Below are 27,316 nucleotides of genomic sequence, written 5' to 3' on the forward strand. Positions count from 1 at the left end.
CACACACACGCACACACGCACACACACTCAGCTTATTTTCCTTCCGCCTTCCTTCGCCATCAGTGGCATCCCTCACAGCAGGCAGGACAGAAAATACTCGTTTATCTCTGCTTTGTCGCACAAGGAAACTAGTGGTTGTTACACAACAATCCCGACAATCGCTGCCCTGTTTGGTTGTTGACTTGTGTCTGGGGCCCGAGCTCGAGCACCAGCGCGCTCGTTCTTCACCACCGCGCGCACGGGCCAGGCCAGAGTCGCAGTCTTTTTCTTGCTCACGTTAATGTAAGTAATCAAAGTGGACAAGGGGCTTTGTAATGCTGGAGAGCCCTGGAGAGGGAGAGAGAGAAGGGGGACAGCGAGAGGGAGGGATCATCTCCTTTGACTGTCCGCTCCTCTCTGTCTCCTGCCCGAGAGGCACGAAGGGGGGAAGGGACGGGAGGGATTGGGGGAAGGAAAGTGATAGTAGGCGAAGGATGAAGGCAAAGGATCAAACCAGTTTGGCCACTTGAAGAGCATTAAAGATCCAGTGTGAAAAATGTAGCTTCATTTAAGATTTTTATTTCAGTAAAAGCTTAACATACAGCCCTTAAATATATATATACACATATATATATACATATATATATATATATATATATATATGCATATATATATATATATATATACATATATATAAATATATCTGTTAGCTTCCATCTTGCACCACCATATTTCTAAGGAAGTCTGTGTGGAAAATCCAGCCCACTTGACAGCGCGTTTCGTATGAAGGCTCGCCTCAAATAAACCAACGAAGAAGAAGGTGAACGACGTATTCCAGGTTTAAGCTCGCAGACCACCGTAGTTCACCGGCGAGCTCAGGAGAGGGAGGGCACAGAGTCCCAAAAGGGACTCAAGTGAAAGGCGCTGCGATTTAAAAAATGTAACCACTTGGTGTTGCTATTTCTTCCTCAAAATGTCCAAATGTTACACACACGATCACAAACCTTTTATTCATTTTATATATTTATTTCACTTTGGTTGCCTTGACATGGCGATGAGTGATCCGGCCCATTTGCTGAGCATTTCGCGGGCTGTAATTTCTTTTCCCCGAATCACGGAAGGATTTCAGAGAGAAGAGCACCAGCAAACCCGCCGGGCGCCGCCAGCACCGCTCCATCCTTTGATTTACGACAAATTTACATCCATCAGTGAGACGTTAGTGAAGCTGCTGGAGTAAAAAAACAAAACAACATCTGACGTGACAACGGAGGCAATTTAAGAAAACCTAACGCATGCGGCAAACAGAAATTCACACAACCCACACTGGCGTGCGTGTGTACACAATAAACACGCCATATAGGGTCTCTGGGGAAGAGGAATAAAATGAAATGGGTGCAGCAAATTGCGTGTGGGTTGTTTGTCTGTCATTACGGCTCGGCCACAGAAAGAGAAAGTCCGCCGTGTCGGGCCTTTTTAACATGACGCGTGGCTTTTCACGCATCTTGCAGAGAGAGAAAAAAACATGCATGTGTGTGTGTGTGTGTGTGTGTGTGTTTGTGAAGTTGTGCCAAGGGCGTTGTGTAAAATCCACTCAAACTAACAACTGGAAGAGTCACAAAAAAAAAAAGCAGCTTCCTTGGACAGAATGTCTGGCCACAGGCAATGGGCTTGTGTGTGTGTGTGTGTGTGTGTGTGTGTGTGTGTGTGTGTGAGTGTTGGGTGGATGGGTGGGTGAAGGGGAGGATTGGCCTGAGGCAGTATGTGAGGAGTGGATTGCTTCATGCCTGGATGGACATGAAAGGTAAAAAGAAAGAGAGAGGGAGAGAGAGAGAGAGAGAGAGAGAGAGAGAGTATGTCCACATGTGAGCGCGTGCACATGCGCAAACGAAATCTGGAAAGGGCTTTCTCCAGTGATGCCACAGAATTCATGAGCAAATAAACGAACGGCGACGATCCCCCGAAGACGCAAACACACATCATGGAGAGCAGCGAGGCGGAGACTCTATCAGTGTTTCCTCAGACGACAGGCGTGGGTGGGCGGGGCGATTGGAGAGGATTGTTTGTCGCACTTCACCCAAACCCACTGGAATTATGTGCTACTTTTTCTGGATGAGTAATACATCTAATTTGTGCCCAGAGTGTGCCACCCCCAACAGAGTTGCTGGAAGCGTGTTTCTTTGTGGTTCGTGAAACAGTTTCAAATCGTTTTACACCGTACAATGTTAAATTTGCGCCATGATTCTACTTTTAAATGTCCTTTTTAGACAAGAGAGACAACGTGGTGGGGCTAATCGACACGGCCTGGTATCGATACCAATGCCGATATCGGTATCGGTATTGGCATCGATACCGGGGTTCAGTACTCTGCTCGTAAAATATGTGTGGATACCATGAAACGGATACCAGTTGTACATGTACATGACAGTTTTGTTAAATTTGTGTTGGTACTGCAGTGAAACTTGTGAGAGTCACCATGTTCCAGACAGAAAGACATGCTGAGGAAGGAATGTTGTTCAAATAACAGGACATCTGTGGAGAAATTTTAAAAAGCTGAAGTCATTCTATCATGTATGTGTAACGGCCTTTTCAAGTACTCGGGTCTCAGTGTCAGTGGGTACTGTAATGCAAGTACTCGTTCTGCAAAAAAGTGCCATCGGAGCATCCACGTATATAATATCATAGTATACATAACTGTATTATATTCCTAGCATTACTGTTCCAGATGTTTCTAAAATCTTGGCTGGATTCAATTGTTAAAAAAAAAAAAAAAAAGAAAATCCATCCAAATTTGTAATGAAAAAAAAATGTGTTTGTTTTGTTTTCTATACAACAGTGCACTGCATGTTGGCGCCCAATGGTGAGCCTCTACTGACTGCAGTGTTTGTTGGAACTCTTGGCAAAGCTAGCGCACGGGGTGGGGGTGGTGGGGGGGGTAGCAAAACAATGCTTACTAGAAAAGACTGTAGCGTGGCGTTTATCTTTTTCTCCAGCTGTTTCGGCAACATCTACACTAATTATTTAAGCTGTTGCAGTAAGGGGATCAAAATGACAAAATTCAAAGAGAAATGACTTCTTTAGCATGTTTAATCCATCAACACCCCCCAAAAAAGTGTTTTACCTTAGAAGCCAATAATTCATCAAACATGTTGACCCTTTCACTTTCTTTGACCAAGTATTCGTATTGTGTTACAATCCTCTTCTTTTCAGAAGATACCAAAGATCCCGCTTATCTCGCAGACAGCCTCGTGCCCAAACACAATTGAAACAACTATTTAGCGTATTTTTTTTTTCATTTTTTTTTTTGTAATGCGATGATAGCGCTCGCACGCACGTAATTGACTCTCCAAAACGGCAACGAGCGATAACTTCACGTTCAAAGTGGGAGCAGCGGGCGAGCCGGGGCCTCCTAAGCACCCGGATGATGGACGCAACATCTCCTCGCACCCATCTCTGGAATATTAAGCGGCTGGAATCTGGCTGGAGCAGCAGAAAAGGGCTGAATGGAGCACACGGCTCCATACAGACGCAGGCTGATTTCATTATAGATAAATCAGATTCATCTATTCAATCGCTTTTTTGCCCCCCCTGCCCCCCTTATCAGTCGTCCCTTTTCCCCATTTCGCCACCCTCCTTCCGCCCGTTCCTCGTTCCCAACCTTCATTTTTAAAACCTTTACTTTCAAAAAAAAAAAACTCTACCCTCTCTCATCCTCATATTCCTCATTATCTTCCAGTATGCTAAGTTTGCCAGTGGATGGGGGAAAAAGGGAACGAAATAAAGAAAAGAGGTGGATATCAGGAGGAGGATGGGGGGGGGGGGGGGGCTGCATGTAAAAAGCTGAGTCCGCCAGACGGTCACAACAAATTCATCTCTTTCTCTCTTTCTCTCCCCTCTTGCTCTCCCCGTGACACGAGCTGGCCACAGTAATACAATAAAGAACTTGGCTTAGCATTGTGGCTTTGTGTGTCTGCGTGCACGCGTGTGCCTGTGTCTGTGTGTGCGTGCGTACGCGCGCATGCCCATAACGTAGACGACACCTCTTTCTCCCGACTCCCCGTCTCATCATCGCAGCTGCTCAACGGAGGTGCGATTCAATATATCATTCTCTCACACACACACACACACACACACACACACACACACACACACACACACACACACACACACACACACACACACACACACACACAGTCCTTGCTTAATAAGCAGTCTACAGAACTGCTGGCTTTGGGCACACAACTAGAACATTTCTTCTTTTTTTTTTCCCCTTTGGTTCTCATTTCACTTTTTCTCTACATTCCTTGTCTTGGCATTTCTGTCTTTGTTCCATTTTCTTTATTTTCTCTTTTGCATTATTCATCATATTTTTGACACGTTCACATTTTTTTCTTTTATTTCCAAAATAATTACTTTATATACTTCCGCCCTTTTTAAAAAAAAAAAAAAAAATAAATACATTTTTGGCAAACTGTATTATCATTTATCTGGAAAAAACTTAAAAATACCATCATAGTCGATACACCTGCGGTTTGCCCAAATAACAGTGGAAGCAATCTTTCAGAGAGATTACAAGCACAATATTTAGACACGGATATTTTCAAGGGAGCGGTTTTGGATTTTTATTTGTATTTTCTTTTTTTCGCCGTCAAGCTTGTTGTGCGGCCTGATTAACGTCACGCTGAAGCCATTGCCGGCTGCCACGCTGTCCAGAACGAGCTGCTTGCTGAGACGGACACGCAAGTGCGTCTCTCACACGACCTCCATGTATAAAAAAAAAAAAATCACCTGCCGGCTGAAATGAGATTAAGCCGAGCCGTGCCGAGCGGTCTCGCTTTTGTCACGCTCGGTGTGAGGAATCTGAAAGGGGGGTCCGGCGATGTTGCCGATTGGAAAACTGAGAGGAGGAAGAGGAGGAGGAGGAGGAGGAGGAAGAGGACGTGGAAGAGAGGAAAGTGGACACCTGGATGAGTCCTGAGGCGCTGCGGGAGGAAGGGTAGTTTCACTCAGCTGTTCCCTCGTGTGTGTGTGTGTGTGTGTGTGTGTGTGTGTGTGTGTGTGTGTGTGTGTGTGTGTGTGTGTGTGCGCTGAGCCCATATGTGCACTAGTGCTCGAGGAGTTGAACAGGGGGTCGTACCAGATGGACACACAGACACGCACGGATGACAGATTCCACCCACTAGCATCATGTCACCGCATTTCAGCAGTTTTGGGCGAGCGCAAAAAACACTTTTCTCACTTTGCGGCGACGTGCGAGACGGAGGAAGTGAGCGAAAGGTGAGATTTTCTTCGTTTGTCCGTCACCACTACTGTCCGACAGTGACGGAGCAGTTGGTAGACTTGACAGTTGGATTGATGTCAACTCACAATTGGCGATTCCAGGAGTCGGCTCCTAGATTGTGTGCGATAGAGAAATGTCAACAAAAATATATATAACAATATCAAAAGCGGGATAAACCGAATAATAAATAACTTAGTATGTATAAGACACACACACGTATATATTCGTATATATTTGTGATAGTATATTTTTTTAGTCACTGAAAGGAGAAACGGGATGAATCCCTCAAAGTTGAGGAGGCATTTAGTTGTTGTTGTTTTTTTAATGCCAATCTTGGCTAAACTGAATTTTTTTAGCTGAACGCTACTTTTTGTTTTTTTCTAAAAAAAAAATAAAAAATAAAAAATTGTTTTTACCATGTTGTGATATTTTGTTGATGTGTTCTTTCACTTGTGCATAGTTGTATTGGGGTGGGTGTTTGTTTTGCTATTTTATATTTATTTTTTTACAGCACTGTGTTCCATGTCGAGTGTATAAATAATACACACTTAATATTTTTGAATATCATGAACATTGGTCATTCATTTTAGCACATAATTTGGTTATAAAATAAGATAAGCGACAAAAAAAAAATCTAAGGAGCCGCTTGGGAGCCGAAAGTGAGCCGAGCCAAAAGAACCGGTTCTCTGAAAAGAGCTGGAGTTCTCATCAAAACTACTCATAATTGCAGATTGCTCACATCGCCTCGAGTCAGTTCTGTGGTCTCCTACTGTGAGCCCACTACCTGCCCACCCAGGGCGATTTCACGTTCTTCCACCGGGGGGCTGGGGGGGGGGGGGGGGGGTGCCTCCGTACTCGCTACTGGAGCGCAGCCCGTGCGTCTTGAGACACTAACATTTGACGTTGCTGCCTAATCTCAGGCGGGCCGGCCCGGCCCGGCACAAACAGTGACGACGGGCAGGACGGGGCGGAGAAGCCGATGATTCATGCACCCAGAATTTGTCCAGGAGGCGGAGGGAGCCGCTCTGCCTCCACTCCCTTAAAAGGTAAAAGGAACTGGTTGAAAGATTTCACAGTATAGGAGAAAACAAAGGAGAGGTGACAATCAAAAAGACTCTTTTGTATTTAGTCTTTTCTAAAAGTTCACCTGCCTAGCGAGTCTTAGGACAGATCTGCAATGTCAAAATGCCATTTTATTCCATCAAGAGTTCAAAAAAAAAAAAAAGTTCAATAGTAACTCTCCAGAAATTCTGAAACTTGTGACAAAATATGCCGATTTCTTAGAATTTGTGATAATACAAGACTGGATTATTTCAGTTTAGAGCTCTGAGGGGTAAATCATGTTGTGTGTCCACGACACAATATCCTCGCCGCTCCGTTTCTGGGCCAGAAGCCCAGCTTTCTGCGGGGGTCCCTGTGTGTGTAAGGCCAAGGTCAAAGGTCAAACAATGGCTATTAGGATTTGTCTCCGGCGAGTCAAACCCAGGCAGGCGCACTTGGCCTGGGCTTTCTTGCCTTGAGAGAGGGGGGGGGGGCGCGTTCGAGTCAAAAGAAGGGAAAACACCGTCTCCCCCCCCACCCCCCCACCCCGCCCCCCAGCAGAGTGGTGGGAGCTGGTGCGAAAAGCCCAAGGACTGACAAAAGTGGATTTTGCACAAACACAAAAGGTCCTTCCGAGCGCATTGCGGCACGTATTCCAAGACCCCGGTGTCAAGGCCTCGCTTCCACAGAGCAGGAAAGTAACAAACGTAGCGCCTCCCGAGTGATGCGTTCAAAGCCTTGTGCACAACGCGAAGGAGAGGCCTTGATGAACTCGTAAGAATGTGCCGTTGAGATCCGAGGAAGTCGCGGCGGCGGCGAGGTCGCCGTCGCCCGATAAGGCCGACGCGTTATCCAGAGATTACGTTGTGGGGAAAGTGAGGGGGGGGGGGGGGGCAGACTGTGCCGGCGCAGTCGTTGGGTGTTTGTTGTGCGGCCTAACCAACCTAATGAAACGCTTACCGCTTCAGTTGAAGGACTTTTGAATCTTTCAATGTCTTGGAACATTTTTTTTTTTAACGCTAAAGTAAACGCAGTGGTATCGGTAAAGGTTCCGATAAGTATCGGTACCGATTAGGAGTATTGGCACCAGTATCGGTATCGATAAAATCCTAACGATACACATCCCAGACGTGAACTTGTTCTTTTTCTTTTACGTTGCCCTGGACCCCCCCCCCCCTCTTCATAGTAGGTAAGCTCGGTTTTAATTTCCTTTTTTCGTGTCTAAATGCTGTGGGGGATTTTACTTCAGCGAGTGTATTCATGGTTTATTCCCTTCAATGAGTTGTTGGGGTGTCACGAGTTGCCCGCGTCACTCATCGCCGAACGTTTTTGTCTTCTTTTTCCTTTGTTCACGGACCAGCGTCCCTGTGATTTTGAACAGGCAGCGAGAGATTGAACTACACGCCGAGTGGTGAACCGCATAAAACGACGAGACACAAGGACGGGAAGTAGTCGCGTTGTCCTTTCGTTAAGGATCAAACATTCGTTTGGAGGGGGCGGGGGGGAACGTAGTACGGTGCACTCGTTATTTTAAGTCTTTGGCCACGCGCGATACGTTTGATCCGGAGGTACGTATGCCGCAGATATGGGACGCACCTGCCAGCTCGCGTTTAATTACAACAACAGACGCAGAGGTCTCGAGAGTGGCTTCTTTCAAACCCGGAAAAACATTAACAGGATGAATCCCTTTCTGCACGTTCTGCGCAATATATTTGCTCTCGCCGCCCTCCTGCTTGCTGCTGAACAAACAGAGGAATAAAAAAGATGAGGTGGAGGGGCAGGGTGGGCGACAGACAGAGAGAGAGAGTGATAGTGAGAGAGAGAGAGAGAGTGAGAGAGAGCGAGAGAGGTCAACAGACGGGACGACTAAGTGATAATTAAAGTAATTCAATCCTCACACCTCCAGATTGGAAGTCGACGAGCAATTTCCGACTTTTGCAAGATTTGACAAAGCGCGCGCGTGCATGTGTTTTGCGTGCACGTGCGTGTGTGCGTGTGTGTGTGTGTTGATCTCGACTGGCTGACTAATTGACAGACTGAGTAATAAGGAAGTAGCCGCTTCACTGGTTTTCTCCCCCCCCCCACCTCCCTCCTCCTCCAAACACACTCACACACACTACGCTAGACACACACCGAGCGCGCACAAACAGCACGTTAACCTAGCGGACCCCCGTGTCAATCCCAGCATGCCCCTCTCTGCTCGGAGGCAGGAGATTCTGTCATCGCCACAGTTACTGTCAGGACGCATCATCAGCGGCTGCGGCAACTAATTAAGACCTGCCTGTCAGGGCGGTGCAGCGAGTGTGTGTTAGCGTGAGTGTGTGTGAGTGTGTGTGCGTGTGTGTTGCGAAACACACACATAAGGACAAACACTAACCAAATTAACCGCACCTGGCATCGACACACACACACACACACACGCACACACACACACACACACACACGCACACACACACACACACACACACACACACACACACACACACACACACACACACACACACACACACACACACACACACACACACTCTCTGGCTGAAACTACTGTATCTTTCTGCCAGGGCACATTAGCATAGCCGGTGTGTTACTCACTGACCAGTCACCTGTCACCACACGCACGCACGCACAAACACACACTCACACTCACACAGTTCCAGTCAGTTGTGTGAAATATATCGACACATACTGTGCGTCGAGCTCGACAGCAACAAAAACTCAGTGGATTCCTCGCTAGCCTCCACGTCCGTCTCCGCCACATTAAGCAGCCGTGCAGGTTCATCCACGGGAAACTGGAGAGCGAGTGATTGTCCGCCAGTGTGTGTGTGTGTGTGTGTGCGTGCGTGTGTGTGTGTCTTCTGCATGTAACGAGGTGTGACTGGTGTGCGTCAGTGGGAGCTGAGCGATCGGCATAATGAGCGAAAAGATGCGGAGAGGAGCGAGAGAGAGAAGGGGCGACGTGCAGGAGGAAGAGGACGCATTCACTGCTTCTTTATTTCATTTTCAAAGGGAAGCCTCTTTCTGATGCTGCTGGACCTTTTGCTGAGGCACTCACTGCATTTTGGCAGTGAATGTTTGTGACGGTGCATTGATTTTTTTTTTTTTGTTTGTTTGTTTGTTTGCCTTTCGTATCTCCGCCCACGGAAAAACTGAATAAACACACAGGCTCAATCAGATGATTTCTATTTCGATATCTTTTTTTTTTTTTTGCTTTTTAGCAAGTTCTCTCCTTGTTTGTTGCGCTGTCGTGACTTCTTGTGCCCGTGACTAAGTGAGTCGAGGCCGAATGTAGGTAGCCGCCCTTCAGTGAAAATGTAAAAAAATAAAATAAAATCTGAATTTTTGAACAAGCTAAGGGGGGGGGGGGGAAGGTGGGAGTTAAATGAAAAGTTCACATCGCACTGCCTGTTCGTCATACATTGGCAAAGTTAATACTCATGCAACCCCCCCCCCCCCCCCCTCTTTGAAAAAGAAACATGGCTCGCATATATAAGGATGAAGTGGGTCAACTGTCTAATTCTCCCCGGCTGCTTCGACACAGTGTCGGCAAAGTGCTGAAGAATGTGAAACAGAAACAGCCCCCTGAAAGACAAACAGCCTGATTTCAGAGGAGAAACTTCAGCCGGTTACCAGTGTAAACACACACACACACACACACACACACACACACACACACACACACACACACACACACACCAGAAAGGAGCAAAGTCTATCCCTCAAATCTCTGCCAGAGGCCACGGCACTGTGGGTTATTAAAGGGATAGTTCACCCAAAATTACATTTTGCACCCATTCTGAACTCGCCTCACTGCCGACGCTGAGCTCTAAGGGGGACGCTTTCAAAAATCTGCTTTACGTTCGAACGGCTCCGTGTATCTGCGAAAATTCCACAAGTGCTTTTTTTTTTTTTTTAACTTTAAAAAGTTCGAGTACCCAACGGGTGCAATTTAAATTTTAGGCGGACTATTAGTTACCAATGTACAGGTTAGCATGTTACATCCGGACCCGTTCTGCTGGTCAGAGCGCCCGAAGCACGTGCGCCATCGAACCCCTCCCTCAAAAAAACCTCAGCTTCACACAGCGAGATGAGACAAAAGAAAAATCCAAAGCCCTGCATTGTATCAAGCCGGCAGAACTTTCACTCCTCTCTCATTCTGCTGCTATCAGCAGAAACGGAGCCAGGCTAGCAGCCGTGGTGTCAGCCGGCTCTGGTTCGTCTCGCGTAGTTCCCTTATCGCGCTTCAAACGGCGCCCGGTCCTCCTCCCACACGCTCGGCCCCGCCCACTGTTCTCGTATCTTTCGCTCTGCGGCCGTTTTTAATCCATTCTCCGAGTGATTATCGTCCCAGTCCGTCACTCACGGCCAAGCCTGTTGCATCTGTCTAAATGGCCCGGCTATCGCAGCACGATACGCAAAGCCGGACGACTTTTAGATCGTGGTGGTGAAACCTTTGGAGTGGGATGGGAAGACTGGATTTTTTTTTTGTTTTGTTTTTTTTAATGGTTCCTCGACAGAGTTTTTGCATATTTGCACAATAGCGCAGGTTTCTTCACTCTAAAATAAACTGTAAATTACAGCACAAAGCGGTTCTTTGGAAATGAAAGGAATTGGAAAAGATGGTCAAACACATTCAAGGGTGGTTCCCATTCAGTCAACACATTTGTTTCAGCTGTGTTGCACAGAGGCTTTAAAAAAAAACGTCCAAAACGGGAGTTTTCTAAATTAGCTTATTTGAAAAAATAAATAAATAAATAAGTAAAGTTACCAGGCAGTCAGTCCAAAGACATCGCAGTCACGCTGCAAAAGAAATCGAGGTTTGTTTGAACGCTGCGCTCAGGGTGAATTGATTTTCCAGCCACCGATGTGATTTCAAATTTACTCAAAGACTGAGCAGCGTTCACGGACTGAAACTAGCAACACAATTTATGTCGAGCCACCACCGTTTAAACACCTGTTTGTTCACAGAGGAAGAAGAAGAAGAGGAGGAGCAGGAGGTTTCCGCAGTATTCTGGAATGCTTTGGCGTTTGAGCAACAAGCTTGCGGTGGATTTTTTTTCTGTTCTTTTTTTTTTTTTTTTTTCAGATTCTAACACAGAGCAGGCGGAACCGTAGAAATGATTCATGTTTGGAAGAATCCCAGAGGAGCGGGAGGGGAAGGGATGGATGATGAGTAGCTTTCTCCGGCGCAACATCATTGCGCAAATATTCAGAGGAGGGAGGAAGAAAATAATAACATTTTACAGGAGCAGGGAGCCGCGAGGGCCTTCGGGGCGTGTGCGCCTCAGACCTACACATTGTGTCTTTGTGTACTCTTTGACACATTTACGTCAATTCGGACCGGGTTTTCATTAAGGCTCCGCTGCGATAAAACAAAACAAGAAAATGAGCCTGCAGCCGTCTCCTTCTCCTCCTATTTCGCTCTGCCTTCTTCTTCTTCCTCCTCTTCTCCTTCTTCGTGGCTCTACCAAAATTAAAGTGCCCCCCCCACCACCACCACCACCACCACCACGGCCCCTCCTCCACTCCTTCAGTCTCTCTTGCTCTCTCTGGACCACTAACCTTGATTCACTGCTCTCACTATACTCTGCCTCAGGCGGTGACATGCACGCACGCACGCACAAAATCACACCCTAAATGCAGACAGAGCGGCGGTCCCGGATCTACAAGCTGACACACTTGGGCCTGTGCCGAACCCCTGGATTCTCCGCACTTGTGCTTGACCACGGCTAAGTAGGGCGGGCGGGCGGGCGGTCGTGGGGCCTTTGTTCGGGGGGGGGGGGAAGCGAGTGCGGCTAACCCAAACCACATGTGGCTGTGGTGCCGCACGTTAGCCTCTGGAGTGCACGTAGGGAGGGAGGGGAAGGGAGGAGGGAGGGAGGTGGGGGTGGGGTCGTGACGACGTTCTTCGGAAGGAGAGGACGGGGGCAGGGGTGATCTCATGGCTGGGCTCTAACCTTAATTTACCCGGGGAGCGGTCGCGGCGTCATGCGCGGCAGACACGCTGGGGAGCTAAACCACCACCCCCCCCCCCCCCACCCAGCACCTTCAACCCCCCCGGCCGTAACTCCTGAGGTTCCTCTCCTGGCTGTGGCTTCCCTCCCCAGACGCTGGTAGAGCCGCTGCGTTCGAGGGCAAAGTTACTAAAGAAAACCAAGCGGGCAACACGTTACAGGTTTGCTGTCCTGGTTTAAAAGCAGGAAAACAGCGACAACATTATAATTCTTTAATTACATCTTTATTTTTATTTTTTGTTTTAGTGCACAGATGTTTTTTTTTTTGTTTCTGAACGTCCCACCCAATCCAAAAAAGTGAAACGCTACGCTGATGATTAACTTTTCTTCGCGAGTGGCAGCTAAACCCATTCTGAGTTGTGTCCACGAAGAAGGCAGGACCTGGCTGAGGTGTTCCTCAAAGGGAGACATGAGCCGAAAGAGAGTCGCGAGGATTTTTATGTCCGAACATTAACGCAAAACACGAACAACGGTTTGTTATTTTCCGATCGGGACTCGGAGTAGGTCTGTTTCACTTTACCTCACAGCGCTCTCTCTCTTGCGAGGGCCTAACCCTACCAGACAGAGAGCAACGACGCCGCGCGCTATTGTGGAGTCGCGTCTGCGCGCGCGTGTACGTGCATATTAGCGTGTGTGTGTGTGCGTGCGCGTGAGGCTGAGCGCAAGAGACAGTTTGTGTCATGTGGAGGTAGAGCTGTATCTGCTAACCGTTACCCCGAGAAGACAGCTCGCTTGGCGTGCACACACACACACACACACACACACACACGCACAGGAACACAAACATACACACACTTGCAGACACTATTTACCTTTGGCCCAATATAGACATAGTGACAGTTAACACAGCAACTTAATATAAAGAGACAATTTCTTGTACATGGACTTAAATTCTGTGTGTGTGTGTGTGTGTGTGTGTGTGTGTGTGTGTGTGTGTGTGTGTGCGCGCGCGTGCCAAGCGCAGACCAGGGAGAAAACACTAACAAAAGCATTCCAGAAAGTGGGTGAGAGATAGCAAAAGCACAGGAGACCTTGATGTGATATGGTGGCGGCGATGCTGGAGACAAAAGGCGGGGCGGGGGGGGTGTTCAGTGCCAGCGTGGCACGGCCGAGAGGAATCCGTCCTTTGGATTCAAACACTTTGACGACAGAAGTAACAGAACTCTTTGTTGTGTTTGTTTCCCACGTCAACTGTTGAATTATTTCAGAACAATGAATGAATTTGCAAGTTTAAAACTTTAATCTCTTTAGGTTTCAGAGTGCTGGAAGACTGAACCTTCATCTTTGGGATATTTTAAAGACAACGTTTATATATTCCACAATCTTTTCGACCACCTCAACAAAGACGTTTTCAAATTTGTTCTTCGGCCTTTTAACCCTCCTGTTAGTGCATCTGATGATTGCCCGCTGATTGTGCCTGCAGGCCACAGCCACTGCTGGTCACCTCCCAGGGGCTCAGTTTGTGGGATGTGGCTCCGCTACTAAATGCTTATTTCACACTTGAAGTCCGGCGGAACGAGATAACAGTTTCCTTGGTGAGGTCTCGAACAAGCTCGTTCCCACGTGCTGCAAACATCAGGGTATGATTACCCTCCCGGGTAACTTGTAGTGGTTAAGAAAACCAGAAAGGAACAAGAGACCGTTTCTTATTCTATTTCCGTTAACACCACCTTGTCTACTTTGTGTGGGGCCTTAAAAGAAGGGCTAAAAAGTTGCAGGAGAACTTTCACCATCCACCATTGCTGACAAACGAGTAGCTGGCTGACGGGGAACCCTTAAATCACTTTGGGCTGGTAGAGCGCAGGCATGGCGTGAAAACCACTCGGAACACTGAACACGCTGTTGCCACGAGGCACCAAGTGCGGCTCCGCGCAATTAACCGTTTCCACCTCGAAAAATAAAAAAGTTAAATCCCCACACGCTATCCCTGCAACACAACACCATTCAGTCTGGATTTGAAAACGTGAAATCCCTCCCTTGATCTTGTTATGGGCGCTGAAACTCGAGAGACTGGGAGGAGGGGAGGCGCAAGTTTGTGTGTGTGTGTGTGTGTGTGTGTGTGGGAGGGGGAGGGCAGAAGGTAAAGTAAGTGGGAATGCAAACAGGAGACGGAGGGGAAAAAACATTGGGGGGGGCTTTAGAATAGTGGGGGTTGGGGGTTTGATGAACGTTGTGTTGCTTTGTTTAGATTAGTGGGCCATAAATTCCAACGGCGGGGGGAGGGGTTGGAAGTGAGGGAGGTAGGAGTGGGGGCGGGGGGGGCGAGCAAGCAGAGGTGCGTTTGTTTGACCAAGTTGACTTATTTCTCTCTGCTCCGACAGCCACGGTGAAGCATGCACAGTATCACACACACCCCGCTTAGGAGTGTGTGTGTGTGTGTGTGTGTGTGTGTGTGTGTGTGTGTGTGTGTGAGAGTGAGTGAATGGTGTGATGTTTCACGAGTGAGTATCAGCGAGTGACGGCGTTATTTTCATCCGTACAGTTGTGCCACCTGCTTATCGCATTCGGTGAAACTATTCGCACCGTTTAAAAGAAACTCTGCGAATGCCGTCGTGTTTTTTGGTTTTTTTTTTTCCCCCTTTACGGATCGACGTCCTTTCCCACGAGGGGTTTATTGTGCGTCGCTCGCATGCAAACACAAAAGTGGGCCTCGGAGAAATACGACCTTGGCCGGTGTCCTCCCAGAAAGGCTATTGTTGAGCGCACTTGAACGCGCGGGAGGAAATAAATTAGAGCGATCGAATGTTTTTTTTTTTGTTTTGTCCGCACCGGGGTGTAAACTCTCCCTAATCCCCGAGAGGTGCGAGGTTGGAAGTGCGGCGGGGGAGCGCCGCTCTGTCTGGGGCCCGATTCGTTTCCAGTCGATTCCCGCAGTTGGGAAAAGAACATAAACTTTGCCGATCGAGCGCCATAAAATCTCACAGGTTAGAGGGGCCATCTCGCCGAGGGACGGGGGGGGGGGGGGGGGGGGCGGGGCTTCGATCCATCGATGAGGTCATTGTACGTACAAGGGGGACGTAGGTGTGTGGGTTTTGGGGTTTGGCGAAGATTTAAAAAGAGAAAAAAAAAAAGAAAAAGAAAAAGACAACAGGCTTTGGAGTTAACAACCCAACCTAAGTTATTATTTACACAAACAAGTGTTCCCCTTTAATAATTCACAGTGGTGCCGCCGCCGTTCAGGAGGAAACAACCGATCGGGGAGGCTGAGCTGACAGGCAGATGTTCGGCCTCCCACGCGAATGTGCGCCGGGTGGGGGTGGGGGGGTTGGGGGGGGGGCTGTCTGTTACGGTGATTGACCGCCGTCAGGGACGCCCGTGTGTCTGCAGACGCCCCCCGTGTAGAGACAATGTGGGGCATTTACTTTGCGGGACGCACAATTCAACTCGATCATTTCAATCATTCCTTTACCAGACCAGGTAGGACGCGGCCTGGGTCGCGACTTGAAGACTCAGAAAAGAAACGTGGGCCCTGAGACTCCAGCAGTTGAGAGCCACTGGTTTAGAGGAAGGAAGGGGGTGGTGGGGGTGGTGGGGGGGGTGAGATTTAAAGCTCGTAGTGGCGCCACCGAGAGGTGAAGGCACGCGGCTGGGGACGGAGGAGGAGGAGGAGATAATCTTAATGGACCGCTCATCTGTGGTGTGCCTGTTTCACACAAACACGGGGCGGGGGGGTGGGGGGGGGGGATTTATAGGCCTCGAAAGCTTTTTGCCGCTTTCTAGCGAAATCAGCTTAAAGAGCGGCGGGGAGATTTGTTGCAAACGGCCGGGATGGCGAAGATCGAGAACCGACGCCATGTCGCCGCTCGACTCTCTCGCCGCTTATCTTCTTTTTTTTTTTTTTTTTTTTTTGTTACATGTTATTTTGAAATCACACACATTTGTTGCACGCTGTGAGTGGGGACGCTCCGGCCTGGGAGGCCTCCGCACTGCGTTTTTACAGCGATTGTGACGAGCAGGTTATGGTAGGAGGCTTGGGAACGCACTTTGTTGATAAAGGGTTTCTCGCTAGCAGGGCAACATGAGTGTTAAGGCACGTGTGTGTGTGTGTGTGTGTGTGTGTGTGTGTGTGTGTGTGTGTGTGTGTGTTCATCTCTTTGCGTGGTGTTAGTTCTGACAGATGCCTCCCTCTTAACTGGACTAATGGAAACAGCTCAGATGCGGGAAGTCGCAGGAAGTGCATAATCCAGCATTAATGAAAGCGTGAAGATCTTGTTTGGCACACGTGTGCAGTTGTGCAGCGCTGACAGATTAAAAAAAAAAAGAGAGAAGAGATCGGATGTGAACGGACTCGCCCCGTCCAGAGGGTCGCCGGTACGAAGCGTCACCATTTGCCAAGCTCCTCCCATTCAAACTCCCTTTAAGCGAGCCAATGGTCCTGCAGTACACCATTTTTCAGATATTCGCCTTTGATTTCAAGATCAATGTTGAGACCGGAACATATTTAGCTCTCTGTTAGCAGCCTTCCACGAGAGGGTGGGTACCTGAACCATGCCGATAAGCAGCAAAATGATCTCTGACGGCTGAGCTACCATCAAACTTCTGTACACCTCTGTCTGAAAAAGCACACCATCGGTTCACACTTGCCAAGCGTGGGACGACAGCAGGTTTAAGTGACACCGGCAACAGGAAAAGCGAGGTTTAGCGAAAGGCCGTCACCCTGAGGCCACCACCAGATCAGCTTACGGTTCGCTGTATTCTTTGCCAGGCCTCGGAATACTTCTCAATGTCATTTTCATATTTAACTCGCAGCAGCGAGGAAAACCACCTTTGTGGGTGAAGTTAAAGCTTCATGGACTTTTCTAATTTAATTCTTAAAATGCAGTGATTGTCGTCATGCTGATGTCGTATCTTGAAGCTTTCAAAATAAAGGTGACTGTTTATGCAAATTATTTTTTTCCCCCTGTCTAACAAGAAGTGAACTTAGTGCTTGGCTGCAACAGCCATTATGGTGATAACAGGCGAGTGTACATGGCCACGGATCAGAGGGTTTCATATTGTTCAAAAAATGTACTTTGTGATTATTTTTTTTTTCCAGCCTTTTTTCTACTGCAACATAGTTGTGATGTGTATCTCTGATAGGAAGAAGATAGCAGCGATGGCAACAACTTGTAACATTATCCCTCCTCTATTCGCCACAGAAATAAAATCTGGCTGGTGCAGTTCGTGCAGTTATAAACAGCGCGCAGTGTGATCTTCTGAGATTAGTGTGAATTTATGCACAACCTGCCAAAGCCACTTTCAAGAACCGGTCCTGCTTAATATGATCTGACAGAATTTCTGCCTCACCGGGCTCGTGTTAGGTCTCTATTATTATTGAATTAAATGAAGGTGTGTTTTGTGTTGGAGAACACCGGTCTAAAAAAGATTAAAAAAAAACAAAAAAAACACACCTATTTGCGGTTTTATGTTTTACTCACAATATGACCTTGAGTAGACTTAACTGAGGACGTTTTTAATTTTGCAAATAGGGTTAGAAAAAATAAATACTTTTAAATCACCAGTTTGCTACGATCTCATCTCAGTAAAGTCTTGTGGGATACCAAACTCTACAGTTACAGAGTGTCACTCTGCAAGTCTCCGCTGTGTCTTTCCTTTCACTAATTTGTCACTTTCGCGACAAAAAACAACTCCCTCATTAACATCCATCTGCTGTGAGAGAGCTGGGAGGGGGGTTGAGAATATGTGTGAGACGGAAGGAGAGGCTGTATGGATAGCTAAAAGTGAACATTAGCGGAAGAGAGAAGAGAAGAGAGGAGAGGAGAGGAGGAGAAGAGAAGAGAAGAGAAGAGAAGAGAAGAGAAGAGAAGAGGTGAGAAGAGGTGTGTCCGACTGGTCGGAGTTGCTCAGAAGCCCTTTTATTAAAAGCCCAGGCTCTAAACAAACAGCACCTGGGCACTTCAAACCTACTGGCAGCTGTCTAACTACACAGGAACAGACAAGAGACAGACGGGGGAGGCTGCAGACAAATGGCAAACAGACACCTGACGGCCAAGTTGGCAGATTCCGAAGGACCAGACGACGGAACCGGAGCAAAAAAAATGATTGAAATATTTCACCCTTTCATTTTAATTTAGTCTATCTGGTATTTAGTCCCTCGGACCAATGGCAGCGGATACATAAACTGAAAGTGCTCTGAACAAATGTGTCCACTATTACACACTGTGATCCTTTTGAATATGTTCACATTGAAAGATTTGGACCGCTCACTGTTCTCTGAAAGAGTGGAAAATGGTATTTTGAGCTAAAAACGGCTCCAACGCTGGTACTTGGTCTTACAGGTGACAAAGGTCTGGAGTCATTAAGAGGCTGCAGCCCAGTGCTTACACAATTGCAGGTGATTGAGTGAATGGCATGGCTAGGAATATGAGTGGAACGAGAATTAGTTCACAGGAACTCGACACTGCACAGTGACGGGGGGGGGGGTGGTCTTGAAATGACGGTAAAAATGAAAGCCGCGAACACGGCGCTAACGTCTAGGAGCTGAACGTGGAATGGATCGGGCTCAGCACTCGGCTGGATTCGTGTCACTCACCCTTCTCGGCGCGTCCCAAGTGAGCTGCGTCCAACAGAAGCAGAGGGGAAAAGTTTAGGTACAGCAAAGCGCGAGCGTGCAAATCAGAGACAAGCAGTTGAATTTGAAAGGCAACAGCAGAAGGACACCGCGAGCACCCGATTAATAAAGAGAAACAATTGCACAGACAAAAGCAGAGAAAAGCTGAAGACCAGTCTCCAGTCAAGTTTGACAGGCGTGCAGAGAATTCTTCTGATTTCTTATTTGCCCGCAACACCCAAAACACAACCAAGAGGGGAGAGTGCCCTGCAACGCTTGCAGAAACATAGACATGGGAATGTTTGGCACTTTTTTTCTGAAAAATTCATGTGAATGTTTTTTGGGGTTTTTTTCCCCTGCACAATAAAAAAAAAAATATATATCAATCAATCAGCAAAACTAAACCACTGCTGCTCCGGTTTGAAAAAAGAGCAGCTGCTCCACCAAGTCCTCCCGTCAGTTTGCTTAGGAGACACATTTTTGCTGTTTTCCCTTTTAATTGGTAATAATAGGAAGGAGACTGTGATGGCAGCCGCTATAATCACCACTGACGGTATGTAAACAACATTACTGGGCATCTCCGTGCAAGTTTGCAAATGTCTGGGCACTTTCAGGGGTGGAAGCCACCGGAAAATTCCTTGCTGGCTGCATTCAAATCACTCGCAGAAGAACAAGGGACGTAATTCATCCCCCACTCTTCCCTTTTTCCTGCTCGTCTCAGAGGTGGACACAAATTGACCCCTGTTGTGCCTTCATAACATTTACACAGAGCGGTGAGGCGTAAAAGAGGAGGTGAGGGAGCGCGTTGGGTTGCTAAAGGAGACCCGTAATTTGCCCCATCACCCCCCTTTGCCGTCTGGAGCTCTCAGGAATAACGCACACACTGTGCGAACTGTGGCGAGTGTCCCCTGAACTCGGAAACCCGGCAGATGCTCGACCTCGACACTCAGCCTGGAGCTGACCTCGCACACGTGTTAACCCTAAAAATAATCGTTTGCCCGGGACTGTCGTCACCTGCCGCCACGTCTCCCGATGCCTGTCCACCGTCCGTCCTGCCCCTTGTATTTCATGCCTAGGCCATCAGTGACATCATATTTAGTCCACCCAAGATGAATACACCTCACATTGCCCTCAATACGGCACTACAGGGATCACACTTACACGTGACGTCACCTTCATGTAGGTGACCTCGTCGAGTAAAACTTGGTTCCCAGAGTATTTAAATCATCAGACTCAGCGGCGGAGGCCACTCATACGGTCAAAACTTACAAATAAAAGGCAGTTTTTAAGAGACAACTCAACAAAGTCCACCAAAAGCACAGTTTGCTTAAACTTTTGTCCAAACTTGTCGAATAAAATGTGCATTGTGAACTATATTCTACTATAAGACAGCAACAAGGCAATCATGAAAAAACTACTGCACAATTAAATTATTCTTAAAGTACTGCGCCAATGCGCCACGTTATTTACATTATAAATTGCAGATGATTCTGCAATCTAGTTGTTCAATGTTCTTCAAATAATGTGGGTTCGTCACAACCACATCTCCAGGTTAACTTCAGTCTTTAGAGGTTCTCAGTGCTCATCCAATCACAGGACGCGTACATGTGCGTACGCATAAAGTTCCACGTAAAGCCAGCTAGCTGGTCTCGGCCTCACAGGCTCCAGTTCTGATTGGCTGTCGCAACTAGCTGTGGTCTGTTCGCTTGGGGCGAACAGGGGCCTGTAATGTTGGTTCTGCTGGCCCGGGGCAGATTTCATGGAACCCGACGACACAAGCGAGATCAAATATGACTGGATAGGAACTCTACCGTAATATACCACAATGGAAGCAACGCAGCCAAGTGGATATTATATGATGTGAAATAACACCTATGGAGAATAACTTTATTATCATGTTTATGGGAAAATGTACTCGTAAGTAAGTGAGTGAGTGAGTGAGCTTATGCCGGCAGAGAAGGCCTGGCTGGCCCTGACAGCACACCACTGACACACACACACACCAGCCATGTCTCCATTATGTATCATTATCACCGCACACTTGACTACACAACTAGTGCTGAGGCTGCTCACATCTGTGTGTGTGTGTGTAAGGGAAAGAGAGTGCGAGTGTATGCGCACTGTAATGTAATTAATCAGCAGTGAGTGTTGATTACTTAATCTGTCATTAGCCAGCCATGTGTGTAAGTGCGCTTGTGTGTGTGTGTGTGTGTGTGAGAGAGAGAGAGTGAGAGAGGGGGACACAAAATGGTGTTTCAGGGCCCTCTTGTAGCGACAGCTGTGACCAGAGCCAAGCAGGGCAGCGGAGAGATTGATGATAGCGGACCAACGCCATCACTCATCAGGGATGTGGTATTTCAGGGATTTGGGATTTGTTTTGGACGTGCTGCCTTTCCTCATTTCCAGCAGGACATTAACACTTTGCTGGTTCACCTCCTGCTTAATGATTAGTGATTTTTACACCCATTCTGAAGAAAGCACTGAGCAAGGACATACAGTGCGTACTTTGCATTTCAAACTTTTTTTTTTTTTTTCCCCATTTGACCTTGTATACAGAATGTAACTCAGGTCAGCACGAGAAGATGTATTCATGAAAGAGGCACTGGATTGGAGATTAATTTGAGATTCCTTTTATGTTTTTACACATTTAAAACATTTTCTTTATGGAGTCGGTTGATTTGATCATTTAGTGCAGCGGTCACCATTGTGGTGCCTGCGGGCACCAGGTAGCCCACGAGGACCACTGCTCTAAAAATAGCACAACTCGGCGAGCTGGGTCTAAAATTCAATTTTACCCAACCTTGTTCAGTCATTGTTGATAATTATTGAGAACTCGTTAACGTGATCTGTGTCCTCACATAGATCAGTGTCCTTAATAATGCTATATAACCAAAGGCCAACTGAGAAGACGCGTTATTTCAGGGGAGTCTAGCTTTGTTGCTCCTCCTCATCTCTGAATCCATGTTGTCCTGTGTCTGAAAAGTCACAGGTCACTGACACTATCAACGCCTTTGTGCAGCTGATCTCCACTTTTTGACATCGGTGCAGATTTTCCGTTCTTCGCTGCTCTGCATCAACACACAAACTGCAAAACCAAAATCAATTCTGAAATTTCCTTGCAGAATGCAGCCATTGACATAACTGTGAATGGCAGCAACTCAGTCTTGAATTGGAGAATATATTTATTGGTTTTCATTGACATTATTTGCCATAAGTAATGTTAAAAAATTGCCCATGTTTTGTGTTGTGGACAACAAAGGTTTTATAAAAGTATAATAGTTAATCCTGCGACAAAAAAAAATCCAACTAATTAGATCTTGAAAAACTTTTAATTGAGAAGCTTCCCTTTGACCGGCAGCATCTCTTCATGTTGCAACATTTTTACACAGAAGGCTGTGGGGTCTGGAGGCTTGAGTGTGTCAACAGCAAAAGGCTGAAAGGCAGCACCGGCGCAACCGATCACTAATCCATTTTCTTTTTTAAACACACACACACACACACACACACACACACACACACACACACACACACACACAAATTCATTCACATACACAAATGCATGCAGTTTTAATGAAGGATTAGCGAATGAATTCTCTCAAAAGAATAATTACATTTTGCATACACGCTTGTTTACTAGCAGACTCCATCCCTTAATGACTGGAGAAATGAGCCGCGACTTTCAAAGGGATGGATTTTTTTTTTTTTTTTTTTTTCAAATCTATCGCTAAACTGAAATCCACAGAAACAGACTCGCTCGGAGCAAAGACGCTGTTTGATTTGAGGAGGGGGAAAAAAGTTGGATCTTGAGGATGGACGAGCGAGGCGTTGCTTGAACGAGAGAGAGACAGAGAGCGAGATAAAATAAAACAAGCCTTTGATTTGACGCCATTTTACACGAGTGAAAGGAAAGGAGAGGAGAGGACTGTGGGTTTTTTTTTGTTTTTTTTTGCACGACTCCAAATGAGATGCAAACATGTGCCCGTCGATGCACGGCGACACTCAGCAGGGCCTGATAGCATCGGCGGCTCTGATTCGCTTTAAGTGACACACACACACACACACACACACACACACACACACACACACACACACACACACACACACACACACACACACACACACACACACACACACACACACACACACACCCTCCTGCCGTTTTCACAGTCTCTCGAGTGAAGGAGCTGCCCATTGCCAAGAACCATTGGTTGCGTCTCGTGTTATCTTTTATTTCCTGCTTCTCACTTTCACTCTCCCTTTCTCGCCTTCTCTCTGGGAAAGAAACACACATTTTTTTTTAACGCAACTTGCAAATGACGCCGAAAAGTAATTAGATTGAGACCCGTCTCGGTTTTAATGTTCAAAATGCCAAAATAATTGACATTCATAATTAAAACCGGCAGCCCCAGATTTGGCGTTTGGGAGGCGGCAGCAGCAGCAGCAGCAGCAAACGTTCTAATTCATCCTGAGACGCTAATGGAAAACAATTATTTCACTTCATTAAGATTAAAGACGGGCAAAAAAAGAATCTGTGTCGCAGCTCGATCAGACAGAGGGGAGAGGGATTTAGAGAGTAGTCAAATTAGCGTCCGGCCAATTTTACTGACTTCTCAAAGACGGGCGCACGCTGCCACATTTATAACATTGACTTTGTGAGGGATAGGTCGGAACAAAACAGCAGGGCGAGACGAGCGCCGGGGCCACATTTATAAAACGCAATAATTTACAGTATGACTTTTTAAACGGGGGAATTTGAGGACAAATGAAACGAGACAACTCAAAGTGACTTTGTTGAAATATGACGAGCGGTTAAGAGATTCTCGCCACAGAAATCTCCTGCCCTTGTCTGGGATTTCAGGGAGCGCGGCAGACAGTATCTAACACGCGCACACACACACACACACACACACACACACACACACACACACACACACACACACACACACACACACACACACACACACACACACACACACACACACGCGTCCTTGGTGATTCTGTGATTTTTATTCTGTGGTTTTTAATGTAGCAATGACTACTGATGTCATTTTAGTTTTGCCTGTGTCGTTCGTCCGATGTTTAACCCTTTCACACGGCATTTCTGAGCTAATTTTACAGCAAACACAAGTTCTATTTAAACGGTAAAAATGTTAAGTAGCTCAGTGAAACCTCTTATTTTTCATCAGCTGTTATTTGCAATGTGTGGAAAGAAAAGGCCATGGCAATTATGTGTACATTTCAGACAATTGCTTTTCTTTTGCTCACAATAAAAAAAAAATCCTCCAGTTTCTCCCTGGGGATTACATTCGTTCCACCTCGCGCGCTTTGCGAAATTGGGGGGGGGGGGGGGGGGAGACATTTTCTTCATAAACTCAACCAAACTACCCCAGTTTAACCCCCCGTGCCTCCTCCCCGAATAACGCCAGCCCCTCTCATGCCAAAGCAGCATCCCCGCCACTAGTATTTACTTGCAAATTAACAGCACTCGGCTTCCCAAAGAGGCCTCAAAGACATTCCACACATTTGCTACCCAGGGGAACAAATGGCCACAGGGGAGGAGGGGGACTGTAGGGTGAGGACTGGGAAGGGGGGGGGGGTGCGGTGCCGCAGATAGATACAGTGTTGATTAACGTGCAATTACCGACAGACTCGTTTAAAGAGCTGCGCAAATACCGCGGCGGAGGACGACCTTTTTTATTTAACAGTAGAAAATCTCCGGGTTTGTCCTTTATCAAGACGCGATGCCGGCCAACTGTCAGTGGGTTCCGATGAAACGGGTTTTTAATGGGGAGGGTGATGGAAGTTGACCCTGCAGACGCGTATTGCGAAATAAACCCAAAGCGGGAAAAAGTAGACGAAAAGAAGCACCGAGAGTTCTCTCCTTTCTTCCCTGCCATTCGTGAAGTTTACGGGCTGTCGAATGCGGAAATGCGACTCGCACCCGCCACGGAGACACACCGTCAGTCAGGTAGTTCGGGGCGCTGGACCTCGCTGCGCCGCGCGTAAAGCTGCGGAAAATCTCCGGGGACGTTTTTGTCTCTTGCACTTCCACTCAGTCACTCAGTCAGTCAGTGCACAAGCAACGCCGAGTCTCGCTAGACCACCGCCGTCCGCGGGGGTCGAATCTCTGGAAAAATCTCTTGAAATGCACAAACGATAAATGAAAGCCCACGGTGGTGCATTTTTGTTTAGTTGCGTGGCGCGGGTGAGTGTTTAAACCTGCGGATCGCGAGCAAAAAGCGTAGGAGAAAAGAGTTCGGCGAAGCCCAGAAAACACACCGGAGAGAGAAGGGGGGGGAGACAACAGTTTCGTGTTCGGGCTGATTCGTTTAACAAGCGGCGGCACGGACAGACAAACGCATTCACGCACTCCATTCACCGCTGTGTCAAGTTTGTGTTCAAGACCAAAGAATAACATCCGCCGTCCCCATCCATCAGCAGTGAACAGGAGGGTGGGAACGAGGTGTTTAGCGGAGGGGTAACAGGCGCAAACTACTCGATTTAGGTCACGGTGAGGCGTTATTTCAATTTTTGCAAAGTTGAAGACAAAACATTGTTTGCTCTGCGATCCCGCAACAACCACTCCGTCGACCGGAGGCTACGGAGAACCAGAGAAAAGTGCTAACCGCAAACACTTCAACGACAAAAGTAACGCAGTGCGACTGTTTTAAATATTAAAACAATAAACGTTTCCAGATTGATATCTGCACGATATCGATCTACGTTCACACAGTGCAGCAACTTTTTTTTCTCTCTCTCCCTCTCCTCTACAGCCGTGCGCTGTTGGAGAGGCTGCGCCGCTGAACTGCGAAACGATCATCCGGCACTCAGCTGTGTCGATCCTTCGCTTAGAACGCACGCAATCGACCGGCAAAACCCCAAACATAAAAGCTGTAAACCGCGGTGATCGACCCATGTTTGTTCAGCCCTGCTTGTAAACTTTGCGCTGATGTGTGCCTCTGTGCTCCGGTCGCATCGTCCCCTCTCCCTCTCTCGACTCTAAAGCCAGACTGGCACTCGGGGAGTCCTGCCCGTGAAACACCGAAGCCCGGCGGAGCCCAGACTGCCGAGACACGGCAACTTTGTACCACAGGTTCACGTTCCTAATTTTTCTTTCGTTGTATTTTCTCATTCGCGCGGACACTGTCGAAAATGCCACCCAGCGTTAAGAAAACACATTAAACAGACCGGGCTAACTGTGATTAAATACAATTTTAGCTACTCCGCTCTCGAAAGCTCTCCCTGGGTTCCTCTCTGGTTGCTAACTTTTTTCCGATAACACTTTTAACACACCTGTCACTAATTATGACACCCGAGACTATGGTGTAAGCGAAACAAACAACCAAAACAAAAACAAACTCTCCCCCCCACACCCCTTTTACGACATAAAGGACTCGCGAAAGTATTGAATTAGTGCTGCTCGTCGGTTTACCTGTCGGCATCTGACCGAGGACGATCCCAACGGCCGAGAGGAGAAGCAGGAGTCCCACGAAACGGGAGAAAAGTGTATCCATGTTCCACAACGTGGCCGCACGTCGAAACAAGAAAACAGTTTCCCCCTCTTTTCCAAAAGTTTTGTTTTTCCACCCCCACGGCGTTGTTTCTCGGTCGTGTCCTCCGTCTTCTGCCGTGGGTCGGACGCAATTTCTGAGTGTGTTTGTTTGTTATTCCTGCTGCCGAGGTGCGTTCAGGCGCCCCATTCTCTCTCTCTCTCTCTCCCCCTCTGCGGGTTGTCTCGTTTCGCTTCCAACGGGCGCTCGCGGACGCTACTACACTTTCTTCCGCGCGGAGCGAGCGCGAGTCACAGACAGGCAAAGTGAGAGAGGAAGAGCGAGCGCACCGTAGATTCGGTGTGACGTCAGGAGGCAGACCGATTTGAAAAAAGGGGAGAGGGAAAAAAAAAAAAGGAAACTTCGAATGCCTGTCCTGTGAGACAGTCGGTTGCGTTTTTTTCTCCCCAGCGTTTGTTTGTAGTCTTGAATAACTAAAGTAATCAAAATACTAAATGTTATATTTTTTTAACAAGAGTATTTAATTTTTGAGCTGACCCCTTCTGCTCACTATCAATATATATAATGCATGCTTGTAAAGTGTCATACAGCCAACCCGAACCCTAAAAAGTGAAATTCAAACTCCACAAGACCAATTTCCACGCATGCTAAAAAAAAATCCAAGCAGAAAACTTGAAAATTTTAAATTTTAAAATAAAATTTCCAAATTTAAAAGGCCCTCAACCCTGAGTGAAGGGGGAAGTGGATATTGAAAATGGGTCGATGGAAGTTTCCACTTTAAAATGTTCCCCATGTTTTCAAACATGAATCCTTACAATGAACTGTCCACAAATGAAAGATGAAAAAAAAATAAAAGTCAACCGTTTTCTTATTTCTCTTGCTTCACCTGCATTATTGTGTGTGCGAAGGTGCAACTTTCTACAAGTCATGTCTTTGTGGTGTCTAA

The 27,316-nt window shown here is 47.2% G+C and overlaps 2 protein-coding genes across 17 annotated transcripts in view; one reads left to right on the forward strand and one right to left on the reverse strand.

Moving 5' to 3' along the window:
- The window catches only part of ptprk (protein tyrosine phosphatase receptor type K), a 108,980-nt gene extending 82,311 nt beyond the window's left edge, over window positions 1-26,669 (reverse strand). For 15 of the 16 annotated variants that reach the window (XM_076037878.1, XM_076037876.1, XM_076037873.1 and 12 more), the window contains exons 1-2: window positions 26,292-26,669; window positions 18,842-18,865 (exon numbers count right to left, since the gene is read on the reverse strand). In XM_076037878.1, the coding sequence (XP_075893993.1) occupies window positions 18,842-18,865; window positions 26,292-26,373 (106 nt within the window). In that variant the 5' untranslated portion in view covers window positions 26,374-26,669. The remainder of the gene's footprint in view (window positions 1-18,841; window positions 18,866-26,291) is intronic. The other variant, XM_076037866.1, reaches the window with a different exon arrangement.
- The window catches only part of LOC142896257 (protein NLRC3-like), a 243,361-nt gene that overhangs the window by 194,693 nt on the left and 21,352 nt on the right, over window positions 1-27,316 (forward strand). The gene's annotated exons all lie outside the window — the stretch shown is intronic.

This window comes from Nelusetta ayraudi, unplaced genomic scaffold, assembly GCF_046127955.1.
Source record: "Nelusetta ayraudi isolate G7.1 ecotype Tasmania unplaced genomic scaffold, CSIRO-AGI_Nayr_v1 ptg000052l, whole genome shotgun sequence".
Classification (NCBI taxonomy): Eukaryota; Metazoa; Chordata; class Actinopteri; order Tetraodontiformes; family Monacanthidae; genus Nelusetta; species Nelusetta ayraudi.